At 36.6% G+C, this 20,190-nt stretch overlaps 1 protein-coding gene across 1 annotated transcript in view; it reads left to right on the top strand.

Annotated features, from left to right (window-relative positions):
- The window catches only part of ralgapa1 (Ral GTPase activating protein catalytic subunit alpha 1), a 243,709-nt gene that overhangs the window by 63,584 nt on the left and 159,935 nt on the right, over positions 1-20,190 (top strand). Inside the window, 5 exon segments of the mRNA XM_028821562.2 lie at positions 445-585; positions 10,049-11,515; positions 13,901-14,025; positions 17,762-17,978; positions 18,107-18,283. Of these exon segments, the coding sequence (XP_028677395.2) occupies positions 445-585; positions 10,049-11,515; positions 13,901-14,025; positions 17,762-17,978; positions 18,107-18,283 (2,127 nt within the window).

The raw sequence follows: 20,190 nt of genomic DNA on the forward strand, positions 1-20,190 counted from the left end.
TGATGGAAGATGTTCTCGGACATGGTTTAGTATAAAAATAGTCTTGGTTTTGTAAATAAAAAAAGATAACTACCATCTAGTTAACTATATTCTAAATACAAAGTTTGACATTCTTGACAGTTAATATAAACAAAACGTTATTCTCATTTTTAATGTTTGGGGATTTGGAACTGCACTTTGAAAACTGATAAAATCTGTAAAAATTACTGGGATGTTAGACACTCTTTTAAAAATATTCCCAAATTTATCTTGTAAGACAGGTGTTTATAATGCTAAAGATGAGTTTTAGAAACTTACAATATTTTTTTGCAAGCTGGTAATTTAAACTGTGCATCTTTTTATGCTTTGCTTTGATTTCCTATTTGGTTCTTCCAGTACTTGCAGCTTTTCATTGCTATCACTGTTCTGTTCCTTTCTTTTTCTATCTTTTTCTTTTATGCAAAGCCTTGAGAAGTCGATCCACTGGAGATAGTGTCCTGTCTTCAGCCTTTATACGCAGCGCTAAAAGTGCTCCTGTCTTGATCCATCCAATCCACCCTCTCCTGCCTGATACTGTCCTCACTCCCTTAGCCGATGAGCTGTCAGGTAGTGCCACATCTGCTTATTTCTGCACTTCCCCTTGTTGGCATGCTGCTTTCTGCTTCAATGTAGAACACTAGCATCATTGTTTTCCATATTAGGGCTTAAGCAGTTAGACAGTATGTGATTAAGGCATTGGAAAACATTCTCTGTGTAAATGAGTAATAATCTTGTAATAGATTGAGCTGGTTTATTTTAGCATATGATAAATCACGAACAATCATATTTCTTCATAATTTGTATTTCTTACTTATTTGTTGACTGGCATCTCTAGCAAATAGATGCATGTTTACCCCTCCCACAGCTGTTAAAAGAGAAATAACTGTCATGGTGTGCAGATCTTTGAAATAACTCATAAAAAGTGTACTGAGATGATGTATCATTTATTTAACAAATGATAGGAATATACAGCATACAGTTTTAATTTTACCTTGATTTGTTTGTTTGCTTAGAAAACAAGGAGTGTAAAACAAGGGTAAAATTCTGAATATATTAGCTTGAGGTCAATTCTTGTTTTAAAAATGCAGTACACATTTATTATAGAACTCAAATTTTACCTTATGCTTTCTTTCATGCATTGTTAAAATACTTGTTATCTTCTTTCACATTCTTTGTGAAGTATTTAAGATAGTACTCAGCAAGAAGATTTTAAGTTATTTATTTATTTATTTTTTTATAAAAGCATGTATAGACTATACTGCCTATCTCTATTATGTAATGTAAGCAACTAAACTCCTTCACTGGAGACAATTTCAGAAAATGTATAACTAAACAGCTGTACTAGATTAGCATGACTTAATTAAAATGTGGGAAAACACAGGTTAAAGCTAGTTCAGATTTATTGTAGATGTGTTTTAAGTATATGTTTGTGAAAATGTACATTTCAGATATAAAATGCCAAATGATTTAAGATCTGTTCAATTAAATTAATGTCATACCAGTGCAGTAAAACACATTTGTTGGTGCGTCTGCTGGTGCAAATACAATCCAAGTTATTGCTGATGTACATTATAATAACGCAGCATTAAACACAACTTGCAAAACAAAGCAGTGAAAAGAACAATAGTAAAAAGTTAGAAAATGTGTGGGTGGTGTAACATTCATGCATGTTCAACGGCTTAGTAAACTGACTTGAAAGTTGGAGCCTTTTACGTTTTTTTAGTCAGTTTTATTTTTCTAACAATGAGGCATATTTGAAAATAACAGTGATAATAGAAAGCAGTTAATACTCTCATTTTAATAGCACTTTAAAAACACACCCCAAATCAGCTTTCAGTGTCTCAGTATCTTTTATAGAAAACAGATTCCAATTGGACTGATGTAAAAAATGGCATTGACTGATGTCCTAGTCTTAGTTGTCAGTTGTGGAGGGTCTTTGACTAACTGTAGTTCCTATTTCATGAACAGAACATGATTGAAACAGATAAAATTTGTCTCGACGTAAAATTCTTGGCTGCTAAGAACTATGATGTAGATCAGATGTTGCTGAAAAATTATGGTGTTCAAGAAATAACGAATCATTTTAATGTGCAGATAATGCCTTTTTGAAGTTTATATAGTGTAACTTAAATATTGTAAACAGGGAGAAGCATTAATTCTGGTTAGAGCGACACTGCATAATTCCTTTGCACCTTTATATTTAAACTAGCCGACGCCCGCTGTAGCATACGGCGGTGTAAGAATATGAACGGAAGACGGTGAGAAAGGAATTCAGGAATCAAGAAGAAATAAATACTTCTTGAAAGACGCAGTATGCATGTAGAATTTCTGGCCAAGCAGGATTACATGTGAAAGTGATAAATAAATCAGGCTTTCCGAATTTACGTACTATGGCCATGTTATCCTGATAGTTTTGTTGCATGTATCTTGGACTTCCTGGAAATGTGGACAGTAATATGATCATTTTGCCTACACGTATGTTGTTATTTTCAGTGTTTGCTTGCAGTGCGTCTGAAAGTCCTTTGTATTGTTCCACGCGCAAATCTTGTTGATGTAATATGAGATAGTTGAGACGTGCGCCCTCTGTTTTAACATATGCATCTACGGCGTACTGTTGGAATAGTTTTCAGCTGGAGTGCAAAATACTAAATGTATTCCTCATTGCTAATCTATACGCGCAAAATTGGCATTGAGTAAGCCTTATGGGATAGATGCAAATGTCCCTTTCAGCCGGCTGTTTGCCTTCTTCTCTGACAAAAATCGCCGTAACATCGGTGTGACATGTAATGGCATTGTTTCGTCGTAAATCCTGCCTAAGGTTTTCCTTGACAACCATTCGTACAGATGCTGTTGGTTTGGACTGAGTGATTTCATGCATGTGTTTGTATGATTTAGCGAAGGGGTTGATGGTTCTGAGCATGGAATCTAGCTGGTGAAGTAAATTTTCGCTGCATACAGAGTTTGCTTTATTTTGTAATCGTACTTAAGTAGCTTGCGCTGTGTCAAAAACTGTCCATATCCTGGAGAGGTAGAAGTGTTAGTGTATAATGAAGAGATTTGGTGATACACTGGCAAATTTATTTTAACAGTATGGTCCGTGGCCAGGAGGTTGAGTTATCTGTGCACCCATTGAAGCAAACTGTAGAGAAGAGTTGTATTCTCGAATGTGTTCACGATAATTTTTAGCTTCTGATGTTTACTGTGTAAGAAGCTTTTGTAAAGACACAGGTGACTGCCGCAAAGGTGGTAAAGCTACTTTACCGTTTTAGCAGCACTTTGAGTACTTGTTGGATGTATTATGCTCAGCAGGCCAGTATAGTGCATGACATGGAAGAGGACAAATAGGAATTGTGTCGGCTGCGTGTGGGCGGGACCGGTTTTGAAATGGAAGCAGGACGAACCAGAAGAGAAATGTATATAAGCGATAAACAGTTAACATACCTTAAGAAGCAGGAGAAATGAGTTGCTGTACAGAAGTAGGTGCCAGATAAGTAAAATATAATAGTATAGAAAATATATAGGCTGAAGTGACCTCTCTCAGGGTAGATTTGCAACAAGAAACTAATCCCTGCTTGAAACCACATAGAATATTTCTCTGTTTTAAGATAGATGAGTTTACAAATTCACCAGTGGTTTTCAAGGGGAGATTTTATATTTTAAAAAAGTTCTACAGGACACTGTATTTGAGATAACTCAATGAAAACTAAACTTTTGTGACGAATTTCCTTGAACAGTAAGTGTTCCAAATTTCAACAGTATTGTCCATTGGGAGCCAAGTAGTTCCATGTCTACATACAGGAATAGCAATAATGGTAGGGGCATTTCACATTTTATGCAAATGCATAAAAAGTCTATGCCAGCATCGTTGGGCCCAATGCAGTACTATCCTTAGAGTAATCACCAGGCCATTGCAGGGCACACACACACACACACACACACACACACACACACTCACTTTCAAACTCACACTGGGCCAGTTTGGAAATGAGAGGTAGCCTGACATACTCATCTTTAGGGATATGGGTAGAAAAGTAAAGCACCCTGAGTAAAACCCACACAGACCTGGGTGAAAACTTGCATAATACATAGACTTCAGCTCAGTGTAGGATTTGTATTCAGGGTGCTGGATTCATGAGGCAGCACAGCTGACCCACTGTGCTGCAGTGCCACCCTTGAGATACACATTGTCAGAGTGAAGTTAAACTCTACAAACAGAATTGGTTGGGTTGGTCAAACATTCATTTAGAAACAATGTGCAAACCTTGTCTTAAAAGAGGTTAGTTAAATATGTAGTGATATTTCTTGTCCTTCCCACTATAAATTCTCTTTTAGAAACTGGAATAGAAAAACAATATATTTTCAATTTGTTGCTCTCAAAATGTAGCTGTTATGATAAACTAACAAAATGTAGCTGTTATGATAAACTATCTCAAAAAACTAATTAAATTAAGCATACCATGTGAAAACTTTTTAAAAAAAAAAAAAAATTTCTCTTTGTTATAATGTAATCTACATTTGTTCAGTCTTGCAAGCTACACATAAATTTCACATTGAAGAGTAGTAAAGTTTACTGTTTTTCCTTGAAATGCAAACACTGCAGTGTCTTGCTCCATGAAAAAATAAAGAAGACCAATTTAACAATCTCTTTCACAGTGTGTGATTTAAGCCTTCAAATTAAAAGACTGGCTGCAAAGAAAATCTGCAGGAAACCACAACAGAAATTACCCTAGCGTAGGATATTTATTGGATCGTTTGATTAGGCACATAGTGAAGCTGCCTCAAACTTCTCATAAAAATTATAATATTGAGCTTTGGTAGTATAATGAAAAATAATACTGACTAAAACAGAAGAAAATCATAGTTTGAATTTATAGTTTGCTGAGTTTATATCCTCTAAAATGTTTAATACTAGGGGGTTTTGCCCCCTGCTCGCTTTGCTCGCCAACCCCCGGGCCGGTGCTACTCGCTAGCCATTTTGCGTTTCTGCCACTCACAGATGGTGATGCGAATGTACAATTTTAATGGATTATTTTCATGGGAATTGTTACATATGCATGATAGAACTATTTTACATTAGATAGATAGATATTACAGCGAGTAATTAACCATATTAAAAAATAGTAAAGCGTAATAATTTGAAAGTAAATTATGTTTCATGTTGCGTTAGAGAGAGTCATTGTGATATATGATTTTGTTCTGTTTGGCTTTGATACTAACACGCAAATACTTTTTAAACCTACACTTTTACTGTAAAATTTCAGTAAAAACAATTTTTTGAATAAAATTTTAGTCAATATCGCATTGAATTTTGATTCTGTATTTGGACTTTCATCGTGACAACGCAACATATAACTGCCCGTGAGTGAATTTCGTTTCTTTCTCTCTAATAAATAGACTTTGTCGAATGTTTGTCTCTGTGATTTGTTAATTTTCTTTGCAAAAACTATTGTAATGGGAAACTGTTAACGTTTTAATACGAATGGCATATCAAGATCTCCTTTGGTGTCTAATGCTATCCGCAGAAGTTGTATTACATTACCTTTCTTGATTACATCCTTCTTTCAACAATAATTCGTGTTGTGAAAGACCGGATGGTGTTAACGGTTGTAGATACCGTGTTTCCCTGAAAATAAGACAGGGTCTTATATTCATTTTTCCTCCAAAAGATGCGCTAGGGCTTATTTTCAGGGGATGTCTTGTTTTTCCATGAATCTACATTTCTCTGTATTATAAAAAAAAAAAATCTTGGAAGGCTTGGAAGGAGTCGATACGTGATTTTCGCGGAGATACTTTAACGACCCGTAAGACAAGGCAGTGAGACAAAAGGACAGCTGCTGCACAGGCTTTTAAATGATCGACATGCAGCACGACAGCAGTAAGACAATGGATGATTCGACCGCGTCTCCTTAGGATGCGTTCAGCCCGCCCATCACAACGCAAGCGGCAGAGATGTGAAGTGGCTATCGCGCAGCGCGCCGCAGGGGTTGGACGAGTGAACCCCCTGGTATTCTGGAACAGAAATCTACATTTATTCAAATACAGTCATGTCATTATCTTCTGGAACATCATCATAACTCTCCAAACCCCGAATTCCATTATGCATTTCTTGCGACTCCATTTCCTTTAGAACAATTGGCCCCAGTCTCTCATGTCTAGCAATAGAGCTTTCCTTAAATGAACACCTCTTGTCCATGTAGCCTGTTCGTAGTGCCTTCGGATATCCAACTTCTTCTTTTTGCAGAAAGCAGTAAGATTTTTGCCCTGGGACTCCTCCACAATTCCTTTCTTGTACTCGACAGAATAGCTCTTTCTTTTTGCACTCATCTTCTTCTAAGGGTCAAAATACCGGTATTATTTCCTGTTCATCTGTGTACATATGATAGCGGTAGGCGTTTATCGCTCATCCAAAGTCGCCTGCGCGGGATCGTAACTAGGGCTTATTTTGAAAAATCATGCTAGGGCTTATTTTCGGGGTAGGTCTTATTTGCGGGGAAACACGGTATTCTAAGGGATAATGTAAGTTTATGTTTTCAACTTCTGCACAGTCATCAACTGTTTTAGCATAGTCTATTGATACGCAATTAATACAATTTGCAGTGTAACCAATCAACAATTTTCACGTTAATTCGTTTTTGAGTTCATCGTTTCTCAGTGCTGGGATTGCACGTGTACTCATTTCTTCGGTTGATAACCCTTCAGGATGAAATTCTTCAATAAGATTTGGACATAATAAGTCTTCTTTATTTGGGATCTCAAAGTGAGGAAAACATAAAAATTTATAAGAGCTGAGAGAGCAGGAACTGTGTCTGTCAAAAGCATTCACAAGAATGAGAGGTGAGCGGACTGTGTGCGTGGTTAAATATGGTTGAGAGGAGGGCGTGACTTGAAAAAAAATCTCATGACAGAAGTCTCGTCTTGCGGGACTTGAAAAAATCTCTTGGAAATAGTCTCGTCTCGTCTCAGAATTTTGTTTTGTAATAGAGAGATGTATTTTAAAAAGCACTTGTCTCTTTAAGTGCATTAATCATGTTTTTGTGGCAATGACCCTGTTGTAAATTACTGTATTAAAATTACTAGTTTGCAAAAATAATTATAACTGCATTGTGTGATAAAGCTGCTTGTTCCATGTGTAGAAACATTAGTTTTATTTAACAAATCAATAGCAACTTCACCATGCTGGGGTAACTTTACACTGATAGAATCTGGCAGTGTGTAGCTAGCACTGGAAATGTACAAGTGGTGCCCAAAAACGCATAAACAGTTGATTTAATGATTAATGCAAAGTGTATTAAAAGTTATTGCTTACTATAATTTGTGGCTTTTTCTCCAATTAAGCTGTTATGCTGTACAATGAAAGGGACATTATAAATAAAAATGATCAGGCTCAATATTGTGCCTAATAATGCAAGAAAGACCTTAGTGCCTCTAAATATGATTAGCATTACTATTACATTTTCCTGTAGAACGTTCTCAAGTCAACTTCAATTCTATTGTCATTCGTACACGGTACACTAAAATTCTTTCTTGTGTGTCCCCAATAGACCAGTGCTAGTAGCGCAGTACTTACAACTGGAAATGAATATGACAGAGAAAGTGAATTTAACATTGTACGTTAATACAATATTAAGTGACATACTCAAAAAACAATTATGCAGTTGATAGTGTGAGTGGCTATTAAGTAGTGGTAATAATTCTGCACCATATGTTAGAATGGAGGAGAAAGAAAAGCAGCTTTAGAGGCGATTTCACAACCCTTTTTTTGTACTTTGCATTCCTGAGCTTAGCTGGTGCTGTTCTATGATATAATACAGCCAGTGAGGATAGACAGTACAGTGCATTTCTAGAAGCTGGTTAGTTTGTGTTGACCGAGGTGACCAGGCCTGTCTCAGTTAGCACATTGTTTAACTTTCCTGAGTATAGCTGAGATGTGATGCATCAAGTTCATGTTGATGATGATAGTGACTCAAAGTGATTCAAAGCTGCTGACACTCTCTATAGTACAGTAATCCCTCCTCCATCGCGGGGGTTGCGTTCCAGAGCCACCCGCGAAATAGGAAAATCCGCGAAGTAGAAACCATATGTTTATATGGTTATTTTTAGAATGTCATGCTTCGGTCACAGATTTGCGCAGAAACACAGGAGGTTGTAGAGAGACAGGAACGTTATTCAAACACTGCAAACAAACATTTGTCTCTTTTTCAAAAGTTTAAACTGTGCTCCATGACAAGACAGAGATGACAGTTCTGTCTCACAATTAAAAGAATGCAAACATATCTTCCTTTTCAAAGGAGTGCAAAGCAAGCAGTCAAAAAAAAAATCAATACGGCTTTTAAGTATGCGAAGCACCGCCGGTACAAAGCTGTTGAAGGCGGCAGCTCACACCCCCTCTGTCAGGAGCAGGAAGACAGAGAGAGAGAGATAGAGAGAGATAGCGAGAGACAGATAAAAAAAATCAATACGTGCCCTTTGAGCTTTTAAGTATGCGAAGCTCCGTGCAGCATGTCCTTCAGGAAGCAGCTGCACACAGCCCCCCTGCTCACACCCCCCTACGTCAGCGCAAGAGAGAGAGAGAGAGAGAGAGAGAGAGTAAGCTGGATAGCTTCTCAGCCATCTGCCAATAGCGTCCCTTGTATGAAATCAACTGGGCAAACCAACTGAGGAAGCATGTACCAGAAATTAAAAGACCTATTGTCCGCAGAAACCCGCGAAGCAGCGAAAAATCCGCGATATATATTTAAATATGCTTACATATAAAATCCGCGATGGAGTGAAGCCGCGAAGCGCGATATAGCGAGGGATCACTGTATCCCCATTGATGCAGATTCAAATCTGCCTCCTCCTTTTTTAGGTCTGTGACCAGTTCCTTGATATTAATGACATTAAGATAGAGATTGTTTTTCTGGAAACACTGTGTCAGAATGCAAGTCTCTTCTCCCTAAGTGGTCTCATTATTGTCAGTAATCAGGTCTTGAAATACTGGTGATATATTTAATCATGAAGCTAGCATTGTGTCTGACCAAACAGTCAAAAGTGAACAAGAAGTGGAGTACGTGCTCTACAGAGAATCCTGCAGCGTGCCTGGGTTGACCATCATTATGGAGCAATTTGTGTTGCCAGTGTACTAATTAGGAAGTTTAACTTCAGTTACAGACAGTGACAGTTAGGTCCCAAGCCTGTCTGCTTGGTGATCACATTAAATCACATTATTTTTTTTCTGTTGTTGATGAGAAATATGTTAGTCAAACTAGTGCCTTATTTCAGCCATGTAGTCATTTATAATGAACCTGTATTTGGTTCTTTCAAGAGTCAATAATGCACATCTGGTTTAAATATGAAAAATGAAACTAGAATTCAGAGCTCTTCACTTTTAAAGGAAAACTTTAAACTGTCTTCAGTGAATTATATTTTAAAGATAACATAAAATAAATGCAAAATTAAAGATAACATAATATAAATGCAACATTGTAAAGCTGTACTAAGGAATAAAGAGAGCATCTGTTCTGAGTTCTAGCTATTGTATTTGCCAGCTATAGTTGGCTAGAGTGTAAAATTTCTGACTTTTCTCCAAGAGAAGTCTACATACTCGGCTGTCGTCTCTTATAAACATGTCAGAATACATTCTTATACACCTCTTTCTTATTTAAGTAGAATATTTACGCCTAACCCTATAATGTTTTAAAGTCTTTTACAACCAGATGCCATTTAGCATTAAGTTGTAGAGCTGTAAACTAGTTGTTGCATACTAAAATAGTGATCTTTAAGGGGAAAATATTAATGATTACGATTAGAAAGGGGGAAAAAAATTGGGATGTAAAACCTGCTTTTCTAATGATGAGATTTTCTTTCAGTGTTACAAAAGGAAGGGAACCTATTGTCAATGAATGAATACTAAACAGCCTCTTATAGGAACGTGTATATCCTTTTTGAAATGGTTTTGTGAAGTTACAAAGTTGCATGCAGCTTGTAAATGTTTTTGTGGACTGTTTTGCTAGTTTCTTATGAATTTATTTGTTCTTTTGTCTTTGATCAGATATTGAGGATCCTCAGGTAATACCCCGTGCTCCACGAATGAGGCACTTTTCTCAGAGTGAAGAGATGCCTCCTTCTGAGGTGTTTGCAACAATTGGAGAGGAACAGCCATTGCCTCGGAGTAGCAGTACCTCTGACATCATGGAGCCATTCATTGCAGAACGGGTTAAAGGTGCTCTTCCTGTACTTGACGGGACATCCCATGGCATTTCCAGCTCACAAAGATCTTGTGAGTTCCCCCAGTGGTTTATGTCTACGGAGAGTAACCCGAACAGTAGAGAGTCCTCTTTGGAAGTTGGGGATAGCATCTATGACCACCTTTGTCAACTTATAGGGCCATCAGAGCAAATTCAACCAGATTCTCAGCTAAGTTACTCGGAAGATTTTATAGGGGAAGAAGACTTGCTGTCATCTCTGAGAGAATATTTAAAGGAGAAAGGAGATGGGATTGATAGGGTTGAGCTTAAACTGAAAGAAATGCCTCTTAGTTTGGACGAGGCATCAAATAATCTTGATCAGATAATAATGCCAAAATTGGATAAAATGAGTAATGAAGAAATTGTTCATGGCATGCCTCCTTACCCAGTGGACAAAGATGCAGGCCTAATATTTCCTAATTTTTGTCAATATGTAAATTCATCAGATAAGGATGACCAATTAACGTGGTCTAATGAACAACATAAGGAGCTGCTTATCCACGGAGCAGCCGGAGAAGCAGTAGAAGGTGGTCTAAATGATGGAAATAAAAATAAAATATTATGTAGACAAGTAGCTACTGAAGAAGTTTTTGTAGCAGAGTTGGAAAAGAGTAGATCAGAAATTGGCAAATATCAGTCAGAGAAAATACAAGCAATGCATGCGCAAAAACAAGAGCACAGTTCATTTATAGCTTTTGAGTCACCTAAACCACTAAGCACAAATGCTCTTTCTAAGCACACATCTTCCACCGCAGCTCCCAAACCTAGATTAATTCGTGTTGTGGGCAAGAAAAGACATGCTGGTGTCCATGTAAGTTTTAGACCTTCAACTGAATCTGTTCAATTTCATAATCCTCTAGAACCCAAAGAAGCACCATGGAAAGCACGACTAAAGAGGCTAGGTGGCTTTAGTGGTGCAAGTAGTGGATGTAGTATGCCAGTACATGAAACCACCAGATCCAGTCTGTCTAAGCCTGTTAGTCCTGTACCATCACTTTGTGAAAGAGAAAAAGATGTAGCTGGGGGAATCCTGTTAGGGAGTCAGTTAGAAAAAGATGATTCAATAAATAGCCTTATGAGGTCCACAAAAGTGCACGAACCTGGGCTACAGCAGCACAGCTCCCTGGGGGGTGTCTATAAATCTGTCGTACATGCTCTCTCCAAGCCAAAGGCAAATGTTTCCCCACAGCGGCAGAACAAAGTGCCAGCAGAGGCGCCACTGAGGGATCTGTACAGTCATGTATTGGGCTATTTTGGAAGGAGAGCACCAGGTGAGCACTAAACAGTGCACTAAGCACAAATCGAAGACAAAGTGCCTGTTTTTGTTATGTTTGTTTTTTCTTTTGTGCTGAATGCAAATGAAAAAGCTTACTTATTTTATCTTTTCATTTGTAGTGCAATCAAAGCCAAGCCCTCCCCCCCCCCCCCCCCCCAAAAAAAAAAAACCCTAGGAAGATCCCTTAGCTCTTTGGGATTTAATCTCTGCTTTTCTTCTCTTTTGGATGCTGCATGTGCCCTTTTGATCAGCTCACATCTCCCTCCCAGCCTGCCTCCACCCTAGCATCCTGGAAAAAAATAAATAATAAAAAATCTGTTTTAACAACTAAAACAATGGTTATGAGCTGGACTGTATAGTCTCTTAATACTTAAGATATTTCATTCTGTAAACCGAGTATACCCTCACATTGAGGGGGAAACAATTTTTTTTTTTTTTCTTATGAGAAGAAATAACTGTTACAAGTTTAAATTTACTAATTAAAGTTATCTTTCCTAATTATGTTTCCAAAGGGTAGCATCTGTCTACAGATTACAAATTACTATTTTTCAGCTTTCTTTTACACATATTTCCATTGTATTCAGTGAAGGCATAAAATGGCATTTGATATTTTAGAAACAATTACATTTTAAATTATGTTTTTGTAAGTTTTTCATATTAAAATTATTCTTTTAAGTTGATTGTCCGTTAAAATAGTAAATTTAATTTGTGTATGTTTTTGTTAATTGCACAACATTAGATATTACTTAGTGATTACTTTTAAGTCCCAAAATATGTGCAAAGCCATTTACAATTTTTTTTTTTTTACATAAAAGTATAGGCATTCACACAGATGTAATATTTTCATTTAGACTGAATGTTCTAAATGTTAACTTTAGTATTTTCTATAAAACTTACAAATTATAATAAATAAGAGTGCTATTCAGTATAGCCTGTTTTCTAGTTATAATAGCTCACATTATTAAAAAGTAGGTTTTATTATAATAGCTGCAATTAATTTTTTTTGTATCCACCAGAGGGCAGTATTTGTCTGTTAAATTTGTCATGAACATTTATCAATATTTTTGTACAGTTTGTTTATTTTGAGCCTCTTGAATGTGAAAGCTTACAGTTTAGTGTTCCAGTCCTTTGACTTATGAAGGAAGTGTTACTTCTTTTATCAGAGATAACTAAAAATGTATAATTTGCTTAATCAGTCAATATTTACATATTGTATAGTTATTTAAAATGAATAAAAATAGCCCAACACCAAACGACTGATGTAGTGTAAGGCACTTTTGTTGAATGCAGTGATGTGGTTAGTGTTGGAACTCAGAATAGTGCCACATTAAAGCAGATGTAGGAATTAAGCCTCCAGTTTGTTATTTTGAGTGCATTTCGTAGCTGCTAGGCTATACAACACGTCTTTCCTGAAATGATCACCACCATGCAGCTTGTTTAAAAAGACAGTTTCATTTATGCAAATAAACAACATCTTCTAAGTTCAGAGTAGATATAACACCAGAAATTTATGTTTGTTATAGAAAAAGGAAAAAAGGGTGGAAATAGCTTTGGGTGTCGAAATATGTTGGTCTTTTTTTTCTGGGTGGAGTAAATCATTTCTCACAGCTGTTTAAAATGTCAACTTGAACCTGTGGATAACAAACATACTGAAAAATGAATTCTAACAAAATATTTTGTTTTTTCACAAAATATGCTGCTGTGGCACGGTTACACCTTTACTAATGCTTAATAACTAAAACAAAATGAATTGGTGAATTTTCTGTGGCTGCATGCTTTTGTGAGTATCTCCTGCATTGCTTACTAGCAACAAATGATTGTGGCCTTTATCTCAAACACATGTGTTGCTGCTAAAATGTTTGATGTAATGATTACTAAATATAAATGTTGTTTTCCTGACATTTTTGTCTCTTTACACTGACATTCACTAGAGGTCTGCAAAATTAGTACTTTTTAATGGCTGTCAAAAATGCTTTTCCATTTAGGAATGAGCAGAAGTAAAACTTTTAAAAGCTGCTATGTACAATATAGTGTTCTAGATTTAATCCAAAATACCTTCTTTTATATGTTTCAGCTTTTAGTCATAGTAAGCCAACAAATTATTTTATAATTATTATTTCTTCCCTTTGTTATGTCTTAAGCCACTTTATGATTAATGCATTAACACAGAGCCACATAATTACAGTAGTTTTAGAGCAAGAAACCTTGATAATATAAACATTTTTAGAAAGTTCTTTTTTTAATAAAGCAAGGGAAATCTGACTTAAATATCAGGAAAACATTAGCTATTATGTTATACATCATTAAACGTGATGTTTACAGTTTCATCTTCAGTAATCTCAAAATTTTAGACTAATAATATTTCTTTATTTAACTGTAGCCAGTAAAGAGGATTTGAATCAAAAGAGTCGTACAGTTTCCACTGATGTTGGCAACAGCAATCCCAACATTAGTGACCTGATGGATGAGTTTATAGCAGAGCGATTACGCAGCAAGAACACAAATGTAAGTGATCCTGACTTGAATGTGACATTCAGTACAGCACATGTTGATACCATTTTTGTCACATAAGTGAAATTCTGTGGTCAATAAATGCACACTGGAAATGCATTTCATCAGAAAGTTGAATTTTTATACAGTGGTGTGAAAAACTATTTGCCCCCTTCCTGATTTCTTATTCTTTTGCATGTTTGTCACACAAAATGTTTCTGATCATCAAACACATTTAACCATTAGTCAAATATAACACAAGTAAACACAAAATGCAGTTTGTAAATGGTGGTTTTTATTATTTAGGGAGAAAAAAAAAATCCAAACCTACATGGCCCTGTGTGAAAAAGTAATTGCCCCCTGAACCTAATAACTGGTTGGGCCACCCTTAGCAGCAATAACTGCAATCAAGCGTTTGCGATAACTTGCAATGAGTCTTTTACAGCACTCTGGAGGAATTTTGGCCCACTCATCTTTGCAAAATTGTTGTAATTCAGCTTTATTTGAGGGTTTTCTAGCATGAACCGCCTTTTTAAGGTCATGCCATAGCATCTCAATTGGATTCAGGTCAGGACTTTGACTAGGCCACTCCAAAGTCTTCATTTTGTTTTTCTTCAGCCATTCAGAGGTGGATTTGCTGGTGTGTTTTGGGTCATTGTCCTGTTGCAGCACCCAAGATCGCTTCAGCTTGAGTTGACGAACAGATGGCCGGACATTCTCCTTCAGGATTTTTTGGTAGACAGTAGAATTCATGGTTCAATCTATCACAGCAAGCCTTCCAGGTCCTGAAGCAGCAAAACAACCCCAGACCATCACACTACCACCACCATATTTTACTGTTGGTATGATGTTCTTTTTCTGAAATGCTGTGTTCCTTTTACGCCAGATGTAACGGGACATTTGCCTTCCAAAAAGTTCAACTTTTGTCTCATCAGTCCACAAGGTATTTTCCCAAAAGTCTTGGCAATCATTGAGATGTTTCTTAGCAAAATTGAGATGAGCCCTAATGTTCTTTTTGCTTAACAGTGGTTTGCGTCTTGGACATCTGCCATGCAGGCCGTTTTTGCCCAGTCTCTTTCTTATGGTGGAGTCGTGAACACTGACCTTAATTGAGGCAAGTGAGGCCTGCAGTTCTTTAGACGTTGTCCTGGGGTCTTTTTTGACCTCTCGGATGAGTCGTCTCTGCGCTCTTGGGGTAATTTTGGTCGTCCGGCCACTCCTGGGAAGGTTAACCACTGTTCCATGTTTTTGCCATTTGTGGATAATGGCTCTCACTGTGGTTCGCTGGAGTCCCAAAGCTTTAGAAATGGCTTTATAACCTTTACCACACTGATAGATCTCAATTACTTCTGTTCTCATTTTGTTCCTGAATTTCTTTGGATCTTGGCATGATGTCTAGCTTTTGAGGTGCTTTTGGTCTACTTCTCTGTGTCAGGCAGCTCCTATTTAAGTGATTTCTTGATTGAAACAGGTGTGGCAGTAATCAGGCCTGGGGGTGGCTACGGAAATTGAACTCAGGTGTGATACACCACAGTTAGGTTATTTTTTTAACAAGGGGGCAATTACTTTTTCACACAGGGCCATGTAGGTTTGGATTTTTTTTCTCCCCTAAATAATAAAAACCATCATTTAAAAACTGCATTTTGTGTTTACTTGTGTTATATTTGACTAATGGTTAAATGTGTTTGATGATCAGAAACATTTTGTGTGACAAACATGCAAAAGAATAAGAAATCAGGAAGGGGGCAAATAGTTTTTCACACCACTGTATGTTAAGGGGATGTTACTACTCTGACCGAGAACTGTATTTTTTTTTGGCCCTGCGATAAATTTTTTTGTATCCTGAGTTGTTCCTATGATACTCCTGATATCTCTAGGATTGTATCTGCTGTCACCTTGAATTGCATTAAGTGGGGTGTGAGGATGTTATATTGGCAGTGCCAGTAATTAACAAAATAGTTTGGCAAAGTTTCCACTTTATATACTTTACCCCTCTCTATAGGAGGGGTTTCCAGCCTTTAGACTTGTATGAATGAAATAAAATATATATGTATAGCTATTTTGTCCCATCAGTAGTGTGTAAGAGGTGATGTGGCTTGAGGTGAGTCAGTCCAAAATCTAGATATAAAAATGATTTGCCTTGTAATATACTTTGCAAGTGGTATTGAGAAATACAACTGCCCCTTGCTTGCAGGTATTAGTAAATGGCCTCCACTTGATAATCAATATTTTGGCTTATATTTTCTTCTGCAGGTAGATGAGTTCAATTTTAGTGTAGTTATTTGGATTTAATAGAAATGAGCTAAAATGACAGAATAACAATGGGAGTATTTTTTGTGTATCCCAACAAATATATATTAACTATAATTATATTAAAGCAGTAGGAAAAAAGCAACTTTACTTACTCAAGTATGAGTTGAGAAAGCACAATAATCAGTTAAGCACCGGAATTAGTATTCATACAATTATTAGGATGCTGTCGTTAAGATGTTAAGCCTTACAGTGTTGTGGAAAAGTAAATGTATGAAATGTAGTTTTTAATTAAAGAAAATTTTAAGCAAGTACAAAAAAACTTAATAAAATATATTAGAACAGTCTTCAAATTGTAGTGATTGTTGTGGAGCAAAAATATTTAAAAGTGTACTTTATGCAGTACATGCTACGTTAGTGCCAAAAATTAAAAGTAGTATCAAATAGAATAGATTTTCTCAACGGAAAGGAATCAAGAAAAAAATGACTGAAGAGAAAGCAGCTCTATAGCTCCTGTAAGACAATAAATGCTTTTTGATCACTGTTGGGTTTACAGTATATACATAACAAATCACTAGTTTAAAAAAAAGAATTTACAGAAATACCAGGAGCAAGTCAGAGAAGAATGCTGGCACTCAACGAGCAGGTAGAAACTGTTTGGTATATTTATATATTGACCCCCGTGACCCTGTGTTAGGATATAGCAGGTTGGATAATGGATGGATGGGGTGTAAGAGCTAGTTAATGTGTTTTCAGCTGCACGCGCATGTTTAAAAGGCTAATGGGATATACAGCACCCTTAGTAGAGTACAGTTGTAGGGAGATTCTAATTAACATTTATCAATAGAATGCCATCTTCAGTTCAGGAATGACTGGGATGGACCCCCTTATTCTGTCAACAAGAACACATAGCCAAACAAAAGTTTTACACACAAGTTAGATATTTCTTCATGTAAAAGATGATTGATACCTAAAATTAAAAACGGCCTACGCAGTGAAAGTGAAAGCAACACTTTGCAGACAGTGTTTTGGAAACATCAAGTGGACAGCAAACTAGAACTATGTATTTGGTTAAATGGGCAGCTTTCATTGAAGTTATTCTGTATTAAGCAGGAAGCACGTCATGATGCAGAAGATTGTAAGATACTTTAATAATTTATGTAAGAGTAGATGTGGGGCAGACACTTGAAAATGTTTATGAACAGGCTGAATGAGTTATTGAACTTTGCTATTAAGGAATATGCTGGCAAACACAAAAGACTAGAAACCTTAATTTACTTAATTTAATTTTAATATGTTTCTGTGTGTGTTTAGAAATAATATGTATAAGACATGTACAATTCATGCATTTTTTTTCGTGATTGTGTTTATTGGTTAATAATAAAATCAGTTATAATTTATTTTTGATTTTACTGTATGTAATTTTGATTGCTCAATAAAAAGAAAATCTGTATATTTTTTTTGATTGCTCAATAAAAAGAAAATCTGTATATTTTAACAGGTTGTTGCAAGGAGAGGAAGCAGCCCAGGGAGTTTAGAGATTCCAAAAGATCTTCCAGACCTCTTGAATCGACAGAATTCCATGCGACCTGTTGATGACCCTGGTGTGCCTTCAGAATGGACATCTCCAGCCAGTGCAGGCAGTAGTGATCTTGTCAGCTCTGACAGTCATTCAGATTCTTTTAATGCGTTTCAATATGATAGCTGCAAATTTGAAAGTGAGAGCATATTTCATTAGAAAATAGATTTTTTACGAACAATTGAAGCTTTTTAATTTTTGTTGTGGATCACTTTTGTGCAAGTGGACTTCTTGTGTGTCTCTCCATATTCCTTTTCATTTTTATAGATTTCAGCTTTGGTGTTGATGCAGCCACAGTTGCAAATGTGGAAATGGAAGGATCCCAAAACCGGCAACCAACAGCTGAAGAACAAGAACTAGCCAGCCTTACTACGTTACACATCGACTCTGAGACTAGTAGTCTCAGTCAACATCCACTTTCGGCTGACACTGTAACAATTACTGGTAAGTACAACTAATACATCCCTCACCTATCGCAGGGGGTTACGTTCCAGAGCCCCCCGCGATAGGTGAAAATCTGCGAAGTAGCGACCTATATTTTATTATTTATATATATTTTAAGGCTTTATAAACCCTTCCCACACTCTTATAAGCCTTTCTCACTCTCTTATTAACCTTTTCCACACTCTTATAAACACTTCCTATGCTCTTAAACACTTTCTACATTCTTAAACACCGCAGAGCAACACTATGCGCAGCGATCAGACGTCGATGTGTCTGCCACTCGCTTTGTGAAGTTGGGCAGCTGAACTCACGCTGAGCAGAAATGGACTTTGGTGCTGCTTCTGCCAAAATGCCTGCTTGTCGCTCTGCGCGTTCTGAAGGAGGAGGAGGAGTAGAGGTGTGTGAGGGCTGAACGCATGTTCGCTCAAACCCCCCTCCCCGGAGGTGCAGTACGCTCCTGCTACTTTGCATTGTCAAGGTGGTGGGGAGCTGAATGCACGCTAAGGAGAAGTGGACTTTGTGCTGCTTGTCGCTCTGCGTGTCAATAATTTAAAATCCTGTACAGCACCTATTTTCCTGTCTCACAGCCTTGTCTTGCGTGAAGGTTAAAAATGTTTTATAATAGTGAGATGTTTACTCATATCCTTAGCCCGACATCAACATATCATATGTGTTAACAAAGTTTGTTTTATAAGTTTACATGTGTTTAAAGCATGTGGAATGGGTATTTTAAGGCTTAAACTATAAAAATGTTTATTTATATGGTCTTTCTATATCGCAGATTTTCACCTATTGCTGATGGGTCTGGAACGTAACTTCCGCGATAGGCGGGTGATCACTTGTATTTTAAAAACCCGCGATACAGTGAAGCCGCAATAGGTGAACCGCAATATGGTGAGGGATGACTGGATAGCCATCGGTATAATTTTGTTTGCCACAGTGATATAAATGATTCCAAACAAATTTAAGATTATTATCTTGAGAAACACTGTGGATCTGAATCAGTATGGTGCAGTAGTATTTGATTCATCACATGTGGTAATGGAAGCCTTTTATTGAATTGTACCACATTATGCTCTGTTTGGCATCTTCTTATCTTTTTTTAATACTAGGAGGCTCTGCCCTCTGCTTGCTTCGCTCGCCAAACCCCCCCCCCCCCCAAGAGTATGGGTATAAATGTACAATTTATAGCTATTGTTATTTTCATGGGAACTGTTACATATGTATAATAGAACTATTTTAAATTACAGCAATTAATTAACCATAGTTAAAAATAGTAAAACGTAATTAATTGAATAAAATTAATGGTTCATGTTGCGTTAGAGGTATTCGTTGAGTTAAACGTTTTCGTTCTGTTTGGCTTTGAAATTAACACGCAAATACTTTTAAAACTTTTACTGTAACACTTCAGTAAAAACAATATTTGGAATTAACTTTTCGTCAAAATATCGCATTAAATTTTGATTCCATGTTTGGACTTATATTGTGACAATGCAACATAACTGCCCGTGAGTGAATATCGTTTCTTTCTCTCTACTAAATAAACTGTCTTTTTACATTACAGCAAGTAATTAACCATAGTAAAAAATAGTAAAACGTAATAAATTGAAAGAAATTAATGTTTCATGTTGCATTAGAGGTATTCGTTGAGTTAAACGTTTTTGTTCTGTTTGGCTTTGAAATTAACACGCAAATACTTTTTAAACTTTTACTGTAACACTTCAGTAAAAAGATATGCCAAACAACAAATCTTTTCATTCTCCCGGTTACGCCTCTTCATTGGGAAGAAACACTACTTTTCCCTGATGGCAACACGAATTAGATGATCTACACGTTTCCAGATTAAACTTTAAAGCCGAACAATATCTACATACTTCTGTCATATCATCTATGTCCATATATTCGAT

This window comes from Erpetoichthys calabaricus, chromosome 16 (genome assembly GCF_900747795.2).
Source record: "Erpetoichthys calabaricus chromosome 16, fErpCal1.3, whole genome shotgun sequence".
In the NCBI taxonomy this organism is placed as follows: Eukaryota; Metazoa; Chordata; class Cladistia; order Polypteriformes; family Polypteridae; genus Erpetoichthys; species Erpetoichthys calabaricus.